We start from the raw sequence: 17,299 nt of genomic DNA, 5'->3' as shown, positions 1-17,299 counted from the left end.
AACAAAACTAAGTGAAAAACCAGGACAGTGATGGGGATAGCTCCCGGAAGGAGCAGCAGCCTGGCAGGGACAGACGACCCTCCCGTTCCTAAAAGGCACCTGCAACAAAGATGGTGCAAACACACCTCCACACCTGGAAGGTAGCTGCGGGAAATCAATTCAAGTCTGTCCTTTTGTGCCTTTGTTCTTTTCCAGCCAACACCAGCCGGAGGGAGGTGATACCAGTTACTCTGAGGAACCCCCATGCTCCCCCCAGTCAAAGTGCCTGGACCTAGAGCCACGAGCATGGAGGAGGTTGAAAACCACTAGCTTTCCCCACAACTTGGTTCCTAAAAATGCAAACTCCAGGACTCAAGTAAATCTTAAGGTAACAGCACTATATTAAAGTGAAACCATTTTCTTTTTAAAAAGAAAGAAAAAGATACGAGTGTTAGTTTCAACAATGAGGTTATGAGTTCCGGGCAGCTGGGCTCTGACCACTGCCCCTTAGTGCTCTACTTCCGGGCACCCCAAAAGGCAAGAGGGGGCACCCCAGAGCCTCCAGGCAGCCAGAGGGGTGAAGGGGGAATCATGCCACCATTCAGGAGCAGCTGAAAGTACTGACTAACAGGAGGAAGATGTGAAAGCAGCTGTGTGTGGAAGCTTCCACGAGCAGGACTGGCACCCCCGCCCCAGTTAGCTGAACACCGTGTTCTGCTGCTGGGTCACCCGGATGAACGTCGTCCTCTTGCTGAGCTCTTTGAGCTTGGTGGCCCCCACATAGGTGCAGGTCGACCTCAGTCCACCAAGAATATCCCGGATCGTGTTTTCTACGTCCCCTTTGTAAGGCACTTCCACAGTCTTGCCCTCAGAGGCTCTGGAAGAGAAAGAAAGTGCTCCTTCTAACTGGGTTGTCTTTAAGGATAATTTCCAGCCAGAACTATCCCCAGCTTTAGCACCTTAACCAGCCTCAGATCCCTCAGGGAGCTAAATACCAGCCTGACCCCACTCCAACACTGCTACAAATGCCAAGCTGACCACGCCAGCAACTCAAATGAACTCAGTCCTCCTGCCCAGAACGCATGATCTCACTGCTGGCTACTCAAGAGCAGCAGGGCAAGGAGTGTCCAGTAGCGCAGGAGGTAGACCCACACTCCCTGCAGAGTGGCACCCTCTCAGCAGCTGCCTCTGCTCTGCCACTACAGAAACTAACTTCCTCTCCACTCCACCTGTGTACACCAGCCTCCAACCTCCCACCGACCCAGAGCCCAACAGCCCAGAGATCGGAGAGCAGACCTGGAGGGTCCCCTGTAGAACAAGCCCTGCCACTGTCCCTCTGCCTGCCCTCCCTGGCCCACAACAGAAAAAGCCTGGAGCTGTGCCCTCCTGCATGCCAGGTCAGACGCCAAGTGTCTTCAAAGGGGACAATTAAGAGGAGGAGGAGGATACCAATAAAATGAACTCAAGCCCTACCAGGTTACATAGGAACCTCCCCCAGCAAATCCCCTCTAACAACCTGTCTTTTGGGGGGGCCTTTTGCTGGGTACATTCACCCAGCTCACTCCCTGCACTCACACCAGTCACTATACCTGTCTTCCTGGCTGTGGGTAAGGTCCCAGCCATGTGGAACCAGAGGAGCACTAAGGACTGTTAGCACCTGAGACAATCTTTGGTCAGCATTCTTCCTGTTTCCAGGAACATTTAGAAATTACGGTCTAGCATATGGTACAAACACTAAACAATATCTAACTGGCCTTGCTGAGTCTTCACAAGGCCACCAAGTGACACTGATGCCACAAGTCAGGTCTCCTTACTGCACAAGGGAGTCACAGTGCAGACCTGCTTTTAGAGAAACATCACAGGGAAATCTCAAGTCTGTGTAAAACTGAGCCTTGATCTAAGGGCCAATCTGGAAATTGTGACAATTAACCAAACTGTTACTGGAACCTTCTCTAGCTGGTCTCTTCAACAGGTTAAAAAGTATCTCTTGATTAGAAATTTATTACCTAGTGTTTCAAAAGGTATTAACTCTTGTACACTGAAATCTACACATGCAAGACTCCCCCTGGGTGAAATCCACCAGACCAAGGGCCAGCCTGGCAGCTGGCTTAGAGCACCAAGATCATGAAGCAAGTCACCGGTCACACACAAGATGACCCATGTCACCACACTCTGTGACCAGAGACCACATCTGTGCACATGTGCCTGCCATGACTGCCATTTCGTTTTCTCAAGGCCGAGGTTAGCGCCTCCCTGGGGCTTACTGGAAATTATCCAGATTCTCATCATTGCTTCTCTAACTGGTGACCACACACCTCTTGCAAGTCATTTACTGTTGATGCTCAAGTCTTCTCATCTGTAAAACAAAGGTACTTTGATCTATCTCCCAAGGACAGCGTGAGAAGTAAATAAATAGTTAATGACTGGGTAGGAACTAGCAAGCATAAATAACTCTATCTTAATTAAACGTAATGTCATATAGGAGAACTATTTCTGTGAGGAGATAATGTTGATGAGGCTGCAAACAGCCAGGGAAAGGGAAGAAAGGAATGAGGGAGGGAGAGAGAGAACAGATACAGCCTGCAGGTCTCAGTCTGCCTTTGGATTAAGGTTCTGATGATTTCTCTTTTGACCCCTTGGCTTCTGTCTGTGCCAGAGCCTGGTCTGGACTTCCCTATCTGCTTGTCTCAGGACAGATAGGACAGGTAGAGGGCAAAAAAATGTACTCAGGAAAAGCAGCTACTGCCACTAGAGTGATCACAGCGGTGCCACTTACCCACCAGTACCTAACACCCTGTACCACACTGGGATGGTGACAATGGTTGCTGTTAAAACACGGGGCTTTTTTTAAAAATTGACTTTAATAAAGGAAGGGAGTAAAAGAGAGAGAGGAATATCGATCTGTACCTGTATGTGCCCTGACTGGGGATCGAACCAATAACCTCTATGCTTCTGGTCGATATTCTAACTAACCAAGCCATCCGGCCAGGGCAAGCATGGGGCTTTTTGGCCAGAGGTCCAGGTTTGCACTGAAGCAATAATTACCCAGCTCCTCCTCCCCCGACAAACCTGGCGACCTCCTCCATCAGTTACCCTGGAGAAAGACGTCCTTCTTAGGCTTCATGGGAAGGAATGCTCTCTTGGTCTGAATGTCTGAAGTTGCCGGGGTGATGGTATAAATGTACTCCCCTTCCTCCCCCCGCCTTCCCCATACTATAACATCATCTTTATTGAGGTCCCCCCAAAAGAAAAGACTAAGGAGAATGAGGACAGAAGTCCCCCAGTGCTGCACTCAAGAACAACTCTGGGAGAGTGCCCCACACCACCCTCCTGCCTGTTAAGTCTCAGGAGTACTGATTGTTTACCTCTACATTGGTTTGAACCTTATAGAATGCATCTGAATCTTATGTCCTTACAATAAGCTATTAGGCATGAAAAAAATGATGAAATGGGGATTCAGCCATGGAGGGTTTGGGTTTCCATCCCAGTGCCTGAGGCTTCCTGGAGAAAGGCAATCAGCCCTCTCACAGAGGACTTCCTTCTGAAGACAGATACAAGACCTTCCATCCTGTCCCCTTTGTTAGCACTAATGCCAATGAGAAGTAATAGCAGACTCTGGAGCAGGGGAAGATAGAGGATATATTCTGCCATAAGGTTCTTAAAACACATGCAGACAGGCCCTGGTCGGTTGGCTCAGTGGTAGAGCATCGGCCTGGCGTGCAGAGGTCCTGGGTTCGATTCCCGGCCAGGGCACACAGGAGAAGCGCCCATCTGCTTCTCCACTCCTCCCCCTCTCCTTCCTCTCTGTCTCTCTCTTCCCCTCCTGCAGCGAGGCTCCATTGGAGCAAAGATGGCTCGGGCGCTGGGGATGGCTCCTTGGCCTCTGCCCCAGGCGCTAGAGTGGCTCTGGTCGCCACGGCAGAGCGACGCCACAGAGGGGCAGAGCATCGCCCCCTGGTGGGCAGAGCGTCGCCTCCTGGTGGGCGTGCCGGGTGGATCCCGGTCGGGCACATGCGGAAGTCTGTCTGACTGTCTCTCCCCGTTTCCAGCTTCAGAAAAATATACAAAAAAAACAAACAAACAAAAAAAACCACATGCAGACAATTAAAATGAAAGTGATTTGTACAGTTGAAACCTCTATAATTTTATTAACCAATGTCACCCCAATAAATTTAATTAAAAATAAAATGGAAGTGAAATAAAGGCCAGGTAATCTTTTGGGATCATGGATTTTAAAAAAGAAAAAAAGAAAGGAAAAGGAAAGGAAAGTAAGGAGAAAAAAAAGAGAAAAGAAAAAAAGGAAAGCAAAACTGGAGTGAGTATCCCTTTTGCAATGAGTGACAGTTTAATTGCTAAAAATGCTGCCTGTTCTGTCAGGGCCTGGAAGCAAGTGAGAGTACTGAGCGAGCTTCCGTAGGTGAACCCATTTTCTTCAAGAAAGGCCTACTTCCATGGGATCATCGCGACCACACCTGTTTCATATGCAATGAGAGACCCATTCTTCAGCCCAACTCTTGCAGCCTGAATTCACACCAGGCCAGACATCAGTGGTCGCTGGGATAGTTCAGCAAAGGCTCTATCCGAAGGACAAGGCAGTAATCTTACTGCCTACCCTTTGGCAGTCTGGAGTGTCACCTCCAGGACTTGGCTGCGCAGGAGTCATACCTACTCACACGTACCCCTAGTCATATGTCCAACCATTCCCAAACATTTCCAACCATCCCAAAACATTTCCACTCTCACTGCCTTTGGAAGACCCCAAACACTACAAATACTAGTTGGGTAAAAAAATATAGTGATTTGGCCCTGGCCGGTTGGCTCAGCAGTAGAGCATCAGCCTGGCGTGCGGGGGACCCTGGTTCGATTCCCAGCCAGGGCACATAGGAGAAGCGCCCATTTACTTCTCCACCCCCCTCCCTCCTTCCTCTCTGTCTCTCTCTTCCCCTCCTGCAGCCAAGGCTCCATTGGAGCAAAGATGGCCCGAGCGCTGGGGATGGCTCCTTGGCCTCTGCCCCAGGGGCTAGAGTGACTCTGGTGGCGGCAGAGCATCGCCCCCTGGTGGGCAGAGCGTCGCCCCCTGGTGGGCGTGCCGGGTGGATCCCGGTAGGGCACATGCGGGAGTCTGACTGTCTCTCCCCGTTTCCAGCTTCAGAAAAATACAAAAAATATATATATATAATATATATATATAGTGATTTAAAAAGACCAAAATAGGTTTTCTAGCCCCTTCCCATGATGCTTTACTATAAACAGAACTGGTGTTCTCTGAGACCAGTTTCTACCCCATTTCTGTAAGCAGCGGGGAAATGTGAGTCCACCAATGAAAAGCTGCGACTCCGCCCCTCACCGGTACTCGGCCACGCCTCCCGCGTGCTTCTTCATCGCTGTTTCGGAGCTCATCCCGTAGAAGAGCTTGAGCTTCTGCCCGTTCCTCTCAATCACCTCACCAGCACACTCGGTGTGGCCCGAAAACATGCCTCCCAGCATGACGAAATCTGCTCCAGCTCCTAAACGCCAGTCGGGGGACAAAGGGAAGCAGCAAAGGAAAGAGCTCAGAGAAATCTGGCTCTGGAAAGACCTAAGTGCTATCACAACCTACTCCTTAGTAATTAATAATGACTACCTTCCCAAGGTCTAACTTTTTTAAAATCAGAGACACATTAACAACAGAACTGAACTTTACACTGCATGCTGTCCAATCTAATACTTAATGCGAGTAACTCTTCTACAATGTCCACACCAGGCATCTGGTTTACCTTAAGTTACTCTCACCCTGTTTGTGTAGATCATGAAAAGACCTCAGAACAGACAGACCTTCCTATACTAGAGACTGGGCATAAAGGAGATAATAGAGGGGTGTGTGTGTGTGTAAAACTCTACCCCACCTCTGTTCTGAAAAACATTTGACTTCCAGATTAAATAATATCCCACACTAATGAGCATATGACATGAAACTTCCAGACAAGGCACAGAGGAGACTGGGGTATTGAAGTTGCCTTTGTAGGCTATGTTGGAATAGGACCAGGAGCAGCTGGAACAGCAGGGCTGGCTCGCTGCTGTGTCCCCAGGGTTTGTCACAGTACATGGAACATGAGAGATGCAGAATGACTAGCTGTCAAGAAAGAAAAAGGTGTATGTGGAAGAAATAGAAACAGTCCCCATTCCCCACCCTGTCCATGGATAATTGTACCTAGAAGCTCTCCACTGACTGCTACAAAGTGTAATAAACTGCTACAACCGCTCCTCCTGGGTAAGCCTCATTGAGGGTTTACACTGAGGACAGAAGATACCAGGGTACAGATGTATTAAGTAATCAGGATGAAGGACAAGGAGGAGCAAGCATAGGAATCCCTGACAAGTGGCTTTGACCTCTTCCATCTAGTTGTTTTAAGAGGACTTTGGGGTGAGGTCGGGGTTGGGAGGTGAGGCGGCACAGTCTCTCTGCTCAGCATCACAGAAAGGCAGGCTGTGCACCAAGCAGGCACCACAGGACTTTTCCACTTGGCCACAAGCTTTGAAAGCCGTTCCTTGCAGGGTCCGTAACACAAATGCTGGCTCCCTGGCCCTCATGCCATGATTATAAGGGGCAAAGAAAACCGGTGTCCAGCCAGCCTCCTGATGACCACCACCCTGGGGGCAGATGTAATCAGCAGGAACACAGAGCACAGAGCCACTCAAAGGATGCCTTGAATTGGCTTCTATTTATTTTCATTTCTGAACACTCTCATGTCCTTTCTTAACCAGCTTTTTCCCCGACACGGTCCCTCTCTCTCACGCTCACTCATTTCTTGTGACACTGGAAGGAGTGTGGACGAGGAAAAGACACCAGGGACATCACCCAGATCCGTTATCTACGAGGCTCCTTCTTTAGGACCAATCACTTTAAAGTGAACTCAGCTCCCACTCTGAGCAGGGAGCCCAAGGTGGAACACCTCACCTGTTAGTATTAAGACGCAGCTCAAAAATCAACAGTGCCTGACCTGTGGTGGCGCAGAGGATAAAGCGTCGACCTGGAAATGCTGAGGTCGCCGGTTCGAAACCCTGGGCTTGCCTGGTCAAGGCACATATGGGAGTTGATGCTTCCAGCTCCTCCCCCCCTTCTCTCTCTTTGTCTCTCCTCTCTGTCTCTCCCTCTCCTCTCTAAAAATGAATAAAAAAAAAAAAGAAAAGAAAAAGAACCCAAAAGACTTCTAAAAAAATAAAATAAAAAAAAATCAACAGTAAAAATGTCCTTCGCCACCGCCCTATCATCAGGGTCTGAGTGCACGGGAACAGGAGTCCCACCTTCTCCGTGCTCTGCCTGAGTGGAGGACCCTGACTTTGTCATTTATCTCTTGGAGCCTGGTCCCCTGGCCATTCTCCAGGGCTGCCACAGACCCTGCTGCTGAGAATACTGCCCTATGTTTCCCTTTGTCACTACCAGTGTCACTATCACTGAACTATCGGTGTTTTAAAAGAGGGAGGCACTGCCAGCCTAAGACAATCTATGGGATGAACTCTGACCAGTGCTGAAGGAACTCACAGAAGAATCACAGAATACAGAGGAGGGGAGGAGCCTCTGGCATTCCTAAGACAGAAAGTTTTCCTTCACAGAAAAAAAAAATCAACAGCAAATGTGGCCCTGGGGTCAGGAAAAGAAGGCGGGGACATGGAAGTCTCGGTCTGCCTCCTGCCAATACCAGCTCCCACTTCTCCCTTTGGAGGGTCCAGCTGTGCAGTCAGCTCTGACTTCTGAATGAAATTTACAAAGGTTAACTGGCAGACACAGCTTGTTGAGATGCTGGACTTCCAAGTGCTTTTCCAAGAAAAACCCAGAACCACCTCCTTCCCGGAACCACCCTCCTTCACCCCAGGTGCCAGCCCCACTTGCTCACAGATGGACACTGCTGCTCTCTAGTAGGGAGAGGGCTCCTCAGCCTCCAGAAAGAAACTGCTGCTGAGAAGCCAGCCCTCCGATGGGTTTCCCCAAAAACCCTCCTTGAAGTTCCCACGTATTCGAACTTGGTACTGTCCTATTCCACAGGTGCCCTGGGCCTGCTCAGCCTTGACTTCTGAGCCATGACTTCACCCGCTTGCAGAATGTCATTCTTGCATCTATCCCTGGGTACTTGGCCTGCTTTCCACAAGCCAGAATGAAATTGATGCCGCAATGTGGTCCAGCTGGGTGCGAAATCCAGGGAGAGGACATTCAGGACTGGCCCAGAGCATCCCTACCAGTTTCACTCCCTCGTTCAGATCCCACCCCATTCCCAACCCCACCGCACAGCCAGCGCACAGCCGCAGGGAGCTCCCTCTCCCTCCATTCTCCTTACCAAAGGCTTTGGCGACATCTCCTGGACATGTGCAGCCTCCATCCTTCAAAGAGAAACAGCACAGAGGATGTCAGTGGGAGCTCATCCAGACTGTCCCTCTCCCCTGGGGTGATTGGGAGTTGATTCTCCCTGATCCCCACCCCCCAGTCAAGTACACAACCCTCAAAGCCCAAGATCAACACTTCTCTCAACAGGACACCTTCCACCCCAGCCCCACCCACTGCCTGGAAAGCTGCTGAGCATGTGAGGGGCTCTGACCTCATCCTCCTCGGGCCCTTACACCATCCGCCTAGCCAGTTGCCCTCCAAGTTCATTGGCATTTAGTAGCACCTCTCCCTGCTGCCTGGTGAGCAGTGAGATTTATTTAGTACAAGGCCTGAATTATTTTAAGAGCCAGAAAGGACACTCAGTCCATTCTTTTTTATTTCCAGCCACTCCATGTGTTTCTAATTCACCTTCATGTAATGTACCCAGTTACCTTGGTCAAACCTGCATACCTGACACCACTCTACCCACCTGGGCTGCCTACGTGCCTAGCAGGCCAGTCTGTTCTCTTGGGCTGCCCAATACAGCTCCACTGTGGGGGTCATGTTTAAACACCAGCAACACAGTACCCGGTTTCCAGGAGACAAAGCCCCCGCCCCATGCTGCGTTACAAACACAGAGGCACAAAGGAGCCAGGCTCCCTGTGCTTCGCAGTGTGGCCTGGGTGAGGTCCAAAAAGGCAATGGGATGGGAGGAAGGGGCACGGAGGGAGGCCTGGAGCAGCACCCAGACCCCACAGGGTGAGGCATGGAAGCAAAGACACTGGGCAGTCAGGGCCGGCACTCAGGGTTGGCAAGATGTGACACAGCCCAAACTCAGTCTGGGAGAAGCACCAAGGTCTCAGAAGGAAGTGCCTGTTCCTAGCAGGTGAGACCCAGCTTTGGAGCAGCCAGACAAGCACTGGGCAGAACATGGAAAACACAGGCCACCCAGACCACCTTGTGGCAGGAAGGTGTGCACCTTTGGAGTTGGAAGGTGTCTATGCAGAACTGGAACCACTTTCCAAATAGTGTCTCCAACTGAGGACATGGGGTCTCTATGACTCAATCCTTCTTTTCTGTTCGCTATTTAGGTCTGTCACTCCAGGATCTAGAACTAAACTGTGTCATGACTTCTTTGCAGTTCTGAGCAAAAGGGAGGAATGAAGACTTGATCTTTTCCATCTCTGAGTATTTACTGACTGGAAGTATTTCCTCAGTCAAGTGTGTTCTTCACATGTGGCTTCTCTGACCCGCAGAGGACCACAGGCTAGTGAGGGATGCTTATTTCAGAGGCAGCCTCTCTATTGAAGGTGTGTGGCCAAAGCCCTCCCCATGAAGACATATAAGGGCCTGTGTTTTCCATGGTCTGGGTGGCCTGTGTTTTCCATGTTCTGCCCAGTGCTTGTCTGGCTGCTCCAAAGCTGGGTCTCACCTGCTGGGAACAGGCACTTCCTTCTGAGACCGTGGTGTTTCTCCAAGACCCAGACTGAGTTTGGGCTGTGTCACATCTTGCCAACCCCGAGCGCCACAGGCCCTATATGTTTTCATGGGGACTAACTGACAAGTTAGTGCTGCAAAGCTCCAGAATGTTCAGTTTCTCTTTCAAAAGGTGCAACCCATGTTCCCTTCACATCTCCTGAAAATTATTTTTAAATTGATTTACATCCTTTATCTAAACCAGCTCTATACAATAGGGTTTTTCAAACTTATAACCTCAAAAGATTACATAGGCCCTGGCCAGTTGGCTCAGTGGATAGAGCACTAGCCTGGCGTACAGACATCCCAGGTTCTATCTAGACTCAGTCAGGGTACAGGAGAAGTGACCATCCACTTCTCTCCTCCTCCATCTCCCTCTTCTCCTCCTGCAGCCAGTAGCTTGATTGGTTCGAGCATCGGCCCTGGGCAATGGGGACAGCTCAGTTGGAAGCATCAGCCTCAGGCACTGAGGACAGCTCAGTTGATTAGAGCATCAGCCCAGAATGGAGTTGCAGGTGGATCCCAGTTGAGTTGCATGTGGGAGTCTATCTCCCTTCTTCTCACTTAAAAAAAATAAATAGGCCCTAGCGGGTTGGTTCAGTGGTAGAGCGTCGGCCTGGCATGCAGGAGTCCCGGGTTCGATTCCCGGCCAGGGCACACAGGAGAGGCGTCCATCTGCTTCTCCCCCCCCCCCTCTCCTTCCTCTCTGTCTCTCTCTTCCCCTCCCGCAGCCGAGGCTCCATTGGAGCAAAGTTGGCCTGGGCACTGAGGATGGCTCCGTGGCCTCTGCCTCGGGCGCTGGAATGGCTCTGGTTGCAACAGAGCGACGCCCCAGACGGGCAGAGCATCGCCCCCTGGTGGGCATGCCAAGTGGATCCCGTTCGGGCGCATGCGGGAGTCTGTCTGACTGCCTCATTTCCAACTTCAGAAAAATACAATAAATAAATAAATAAATAAATAAATAAAATAAACTCATGCTCCTATTAAAAGAACTCCCCGATACATCTGACTTTAAACACCCACGTGCACACATACAGACACCTCACGTTTTTTGCTCCCACTTGCCTGTGAGTCGGTAGCCTGTGACTCCTAGGGTGCCTTGTGTATGGTCCTGAAGTTCCACATTACTGTGGTCAGTAAGGAGGCCTGACTCAAAAGACCTGTGCTGCTGGGACCCTGAGACACTGAGCTCTTCTCCCAGGATGGACTGAGATGTTCAGTTAAGAAGACCTTGTGATGTGATGTGGAGAAGAAGTCATACTCACAGACTCATTTGCTCACCTGGTCTGGGCGTGCACTAGGAAACAGACAATGCCGACCAAACAAGCCAGACTGCTTGTTTAACCCGGTGCAACACAACCTTACATCATGCTTTAGGGCGCAGGAGTCAACCCCTTGCTCCCACTTACAGGGAATTTCCAAAAATTGTTCAAAGCATGATTTCATGTTTCCAGGAAACAGAGCAGTAGGGGCAACCCCCTGCAACCGAAAAAAGACACTGACTTTCATATGTAACCATTCAAAACTGCCGGAAACTTGTTTTTTAAAAAAATGTGCAGTGCTAGCTAGCTTCCATGGCAAAAGTACTAAAAACAGGGTGCAAATATTCAAAGGGATACTTGTTTAGTTTTTCAAGAGTGTTAACATATTTTAGTAGAAAAGACATCACATCACACAAGTGGTAATCTGATCTGTGAACTGTTAGCATAGCTCGCTCCTCTGCTTAAAAAAAATCATTGCTCACCCCTAAATAAGGGGTAGTAAAAAGCAAGCATGGAGCAGGCAGGGAAATTTGACTCAAGCACCTACTATAAGCCAGCACTGCTAAAAACTTAACTGTTAAAACACCACAAGAACCTGAAGTTGATATTTTGGAGGGGGGGGGGACAGAAAGGTTGAGTAACCAGCCCAAGGTCACACAGCTGTAGTAACTGAACAAGATTAGAACCCTGGTTAAAAGTCAACTCTAAAAATGTCTAGAAGCATACTTATCAAAACATCATCTTAAGATGATGGTAGTTCTCGTCATATTTATTTTCTTTACCTTTATTTGTATTTTCTAGCTTTTTCTAGGCTAAATCTTTTTTTGCTGGGGAATTTTTCAAGCCTCAAAAAATTATTTGAAAGAATTAACTTAGGCAGTTTGACCCCTGGCTTGAGCAAGGGGTCACTTGCTCTGCTGTAGCCCCTGGTCAAGGAACATAGGAGAAAGCAATCAATGAACAACTAAGGTGTTGCAACGAAGAATTGATGCTTCTCATCTCTCTACCTTCCTGTCTGTCCGTCTCTGTCTCCCTTTGTCTCTGTCACAAAAAAAAAAAAAGAAAAAAAAAAGAAAAAAAACAATTAACTTGGGTCTTTCTAAATAAAGGTTGAGGTATTCCTAACGTACTACATTAAATCAGTAAAATTATAGGTACTTTGCTGATCAGCCTTTCCTCCTTTGCTGAAGGTCAGTGAGGGGACGAGGGTACTGATAGTGTCGGGAAGGAGGGGTTGGGGGCCGCACTGAATGAGCCCCATCCTCTCTCATTATAGCCCCTCACAACGTCAGGCTCCCTCAAACTTGATAAGCATGTTCTCCAGATCTTTACAAAATGCACTGAGTAAAGAACAGACGATAGTAATCCCAGACAACCTAGTCATAGAACTTTTTTTAGGTCCTGTGAAGCACTACTAAGTCCAAGCCATTTTGCTTGTTGGTTTAAGTCCCTCCCCTTCCAGTGGTTCAGCAAGTGCCGATTCTTGACTCTCCACTGGAAGACGTGTGTGAGGACTCTGGGGGGAAGGGGCTTGGCACAGAGCAGGTTAAGCTGAAGCCTCCCAGAGCAATGTGGTGGGAAAACGAGCAGACCTGGAATCCTGTGGAAACCTGCCTTCTTTGTGACTTCAGCAAGCCCCTCACCCTCTTTGAATCTCCTCATTTTTTAATGAGAGCGGTCAAGGAAGGAAGTGGACTGCTGGAGAAGAACAGATTGTGGTGAGTGCTGGCTCTGCCCCATTCCAGCAGTGTGGTGTGAACAAGCTACTTAAGAACTCCAAGCCTCAGTGTTATCACCTGGTATGACTGATAACTGTATGTGTCAACTTCTCTGGGCCACGGAGTACCTGGTTATCTGGTTAAAAATCATTCTGGATGTTTCTGTGGGGGTGTCTGTGGACAAGCTTAACATTTGAATCAATAGACTGAGTAACGCAGACTGCCCTCCCTAATGTGGGTGGGCCCCATCTAATCAGTTGAAGGCTTGATTGGAACAAAAATGCTGACCCTCTGGGAGTGAGAGAATTTTTCCTAACTGACTGCCTCTGAATTGGGAAATGGGCTTTTCCCTGCCTCCTAATTCCAACTGAAACATTGGCTCTTCCTGGTCTCAGGTCTGCAGACTTAGACTAGAACCCTACCATCAGCCGTCTCTAGTTTATCAAGTCATCTTGCAGATCTTGGGATTTCTCACCCTCCATAATAATGTGAACCAACACCTTATAATAAAACTTTTTCTCTCTCTTTCTCTCTCTCAAAACACACACACACACACACACATACACACACACACAACTGTTTCTCTATAGCAGTGGTCCCCAACCCCTGGGCCGCGGACCAGTACCAGTCCGTGGGCCATTTGGTACCAGTCCGCAAAGAAAGAATAAATAACTTACATTATTTCCATCTTATTTATATTTAAGTCTGAATGATGTTTTATTTTTAAAAAATGACCAGATTCCCTCTGTTACATCCGTCTAAGACTCACTCTTGATGCTTGTCTTGGTCACATGATACAGTTATCCATTCCACCTTAAAGGCTGGTCCGTGAAAATATTTTCTGACATTAAACTGGTCCGTGGCCCAAAAAAGGTTGGGGACCACTGCTCTAGAGTGGTCCTATCAAATAAAGGTAACAGCTACCCTGTTGGTTTGTTCCAAGGAATAAAGATTATATGGATGGCCTGACCAGGTGGTGGAGCAGTGGATAGAGCATCAGACTGGGACCCGGAGGACCCAGGTTCAAAACCCCTAGGTCTCTGGCTTGAGCGTGGGCTCATCAGCTTGAACAGGGGCTCATCAGCTTGAGCACGGGGTCGCTGGCTTGAGCGTGGGATCATAGACATGACTGCATGGTCTCTGGCTTGAGCCCAAAGGTCGCTGGCTTGAAGTCCAAGGTTTCTGGGTTGAGCAAGGGGTCACTCGATATGCTATAGCCCCCCTGCCTATCCCCCACAGTCAAGGCACATATGAGAAAGCTATCAATGAACTAAGGTGCCACAATGAGGAACTGATGCTTCTCATCTCTCTCCCTTCCTGTCTGTCTGTCCCTATCTGTCCCTCTCTCTGACTCTGTCAAAAATAAATAAAAAATATTATAGGTACGTTAATGACTGGCAGATAGTAGATGTTCAATAAATGACAGCCATTACTTCCTCCAAAGCTGTTTCCAACCTTAAAATTCTCTCCTTTGTGTGATGTCCCTAGCAGATGACAAAATTAACCGTTCACACCTTCATCTTCACCTACACAGGGGGCATCCTGAATTTTTCAGCCCTCTGCCTCTCAGAGGCCCACATAGCCCACAATATACAGAAACCTGATTCAAGCCCAGCCCCTTGGGCATAAGCACCTGCTGAACAGGCTCAATGCTGTGGCTTCCTTCTGAACTTCACTGGCATGGACATGCTAATTCAGCAACTTAAGTGTACAATGAGACAGCTGGAAGGAAACTGAACAAAGTGGCAGGATCCAAAACATACCACAGGTTTCCAGCGGGTTTAGGACTGCTGGGGGGAGGGGGGGCTGCTTGTGAAATTCCGTTAGTCAAAGGGAAAACGGCTGCTTTGAACCCAAGACACCCAGCTGGTTAGAAGGAATGAGCTGAAGTCAGAGCACAGACCCCATATTAGTCTGTGAATGTCATCTGATCTTTTGGCTACAAATTAAACTTCTAACCTCATCTAGGAAATTTGTCACCATGAATGGAAAATTAAGAACCTCAGAGCACCAGCATCACAAGCCTGAGCTGTCATTGTCCCTAAATGACAAATTCAGATGCTCCCTGGTGTTAGCAGATGAGACCTGACCCTGGAACAATGACCTGGCATGACCTGTAGAAGCCAGTAGTTCCTTTCTAAAACTTTTATTTTTCTTTTTCATTTTTCCGAAGCTGGAAACGGGGAGGCAGTCAGACTCCCACATGCGCCCGACCGGGATCCACCCCGCACACCCATCAGGGGGTGATGCTCTGCCCCTCTGGGGCATCGCTCTGTTACATCCAAAGCCATTCTAGCGCCTGAGGCAGAGGCCACAGAGCCATCCTCAGCACCGGGGCCATCTTTGCTCCAATGGAGCCTTGGCTGCGGGAGAGGAAGAGAGAGACAGAGAGGAAGGAGTGGGGGGGTGGAGAAGCAGATGGGCGCTTCTCCTGTGTGCCCTGGCCGGGAATCGAACCTGGGACTCTTGCACGCCAGGCCGATGCTCTACCACTGAGCCAACCGACCAGGGCCTAAAACTTTTTAAATTTATTAGAGAGAGAAAAAGAAAGAAAAATCAATTTGTCGTTTCACTTATTTTGCATTCATTGGTTCCTTCTTGCATGTGCCCTGCCTGGGTATAAAATCTCAAACTTGGCTTATTGGGCTAGCTAACCACTGAGCCACTCGGCCCAGGCCAGGTTCTTAGTCTTGACAGCACATAAGGATTACTTGAAGGACTTGTTAAAACAGATTCCTGCCTGGGTCTCACCTCCTCAGTTTCTTTCTTTTTTTTGATTGATTGATTTTGAGAGACAGAAACACTGATTTGTTGTTCTACTTATTTATTTATGCTTTCCTTGGTTGATTTTTGTATGTGCCTGCAGCTCGGCATAGCAGGATGACTCTTTAACTAAGCCCCCAACCCGGGCCCTGAGCGTCTGATTCAGGCATGGATGGGATCTCAAACTTTCTAACATGTTCTCAGTTGATACTAATGCTGCTGGTCTGGGCACCACACTTAGGGAACCGAAATAAGCTACAAACTAGTGTGCTGTGTCAAGTAAGATCCCAAACTGATTTCCAGTCAGTCCACCCCTCCCACAAATGGTCCCCTAACTGTGAAATTTCTCGAAAGGCACAGTATGGGATCTTAGAATGTGTTCATAGAAAAACTATTAATTTGGCCCCCAATGATTTGGAAATGGCAGCCATTCAAGGTATATAATATAGGGCTCTCATTACAAGGAGAAGAGCAGAGAATATTGCTCACAGCCACTTGCCTGGGGACCTGGGAACGAGGTGAGCTGAGAGGGCTGGCTTGTCTTCCAAAAGGAAAGTGGGGAGAGAGAGACAGATGGTGACAGGCAGAGGAATGCATGGGATGACCTGAGAAGCTGACTCATCCAGTGTGGAGGCAGCCATAGCTGGGGGAGGGGTTGAACCCTCAACAAAGCACAAGCCTAAAGTGGTTCAGAGTGACCCACCTCCTGAAAGCTCTGCAGCTCCAATCAGAGCAACAAGACACAGCTGAAAACAGGAAGTGGGGAGGAGGGGCAGTAACTCAGGTGTCCATGGAGATCTGAGATACACCTCCCCCTACTAAAAGGGAAAACACCGTGCACCCCCTCCCACAGAAGCTGGCAGATTGGGCCTTCAGAGTTTCAGGTTACACCCACCACATTCCTGGATACAGCTTCAAATAAGCCCCCAGCTGAGATCGGTAAACAAGACTACCACTGAGTTAAGAAATCTGAGAAGAAAACAAACAAATCAAGACTTCAAAGAGACTCTACTAGGTAAGGAGATCACAGCTGGAAGAAGCCTACAAGTCATAGAGAATAATGGGTAGGCAGAGAAGCATAAGTCATATGCTTCAACAAGATAAATCCTCTGAGGGAGGTGGGGAGAAGGCGAGGAAGGAGAAAGAGGGGGTGGGGGGAGGGAAGGGGCACAAAGAAAACCAGATAGAAGGTGACAGAAGACAATTTGACTTTGGGTGAGGGGTATGCAACATAATCAAATGTCAAAATAACCTGGAGATGTTTTCTTGGAACATATGTACCCTGATTTAATCAATGTCACTGCATTAAAATTAATAAAAATAAGATAAAAAAAGATAAATCCTCTGATAAGTTTTGGACGAATCAGAAGTAATCAACATACCAGATACAGAGTCTAAAATAATGATTTTTAGAATGCTTAAAGATCTCAAATCTACAATGGATGGACTTAATGAACATTTCAGTAAAGAAATTGAAAGCATCAAAAAGGACACAGAAATTATGAAGAAGAACCAGATAGAAATGACAAACACAATATCAGAAATGAAGACTACATTGGAAGGAATTAAAAGTAGGCTGGATGAAGCAGAGGATCGAATCAGTGACTTGGAGGACAAGATAAGTGAAAGCACGGAAGCAGAGCAGCAAAAAGAAAAGAGACAGAAAAAACTGAGGAAACTCTAAGAGAGCTCTGTGACAACCTAAAAAGAAACAACATCCGCATCATAGGGGTTCCTGAAGAAGAGAAAGAACAAGGGTTAGA

At 48.4% G+C, this 17,299-nt stretch overlaps 1 protein-coding gene across 2 annotated transcripts in view; it reads right to left on the bottom strand.

The window, feature by feature from the left end:
* Nucleotides 1–362: 362 nt before the first annotated feature.
* GMPR (guanosine monophosphate reductase) overlaps nt 363–17,299 on the bottom strand; it is a 60,278-nt gene continuing 43,341 nt past the window's right edge. For both annotated transcript variants that reach the window (XM_066377113.1, XM_066377112.1), the window contains 3 exons: nt 8,292–8,334; nt 5,327–5,486; nt 363–856 (listed from right to left, as the gene is read on the bottom strand). In XM_066377113.1, coding sequence (XP_066233210.1) covers nt 676–856; nt 5,327–5,486; nt 8,292–8,334 — 384 coding nt within the window. In that variant the 3' untranslated portion in view covers nt 363–675. The remainder of the gene's footprint in view (nt 857–5,326; nt 5,487–8,291; nt 8,335–17,299) is intronic.

The sequence above is a fragment of the Saccopteryx leptura genome, chromosome 3 (assembly GCF_036850995.1).
Source record: "Saccopteryx leptura isolate mSacLep1 chromosome 3, mSacLep1_pri_phased_curated, whole genome shotgun sequence".
Lineage (NCBI taxonomy): Eukaryota > Metazoa > Chordata > Mammalia > Chiroptera > Emballonuridae > Saccopteryx > Saccopteryx leptura.
This window is presented reverse-complemented; position numbering and strand designations above follow the sequence as displayed.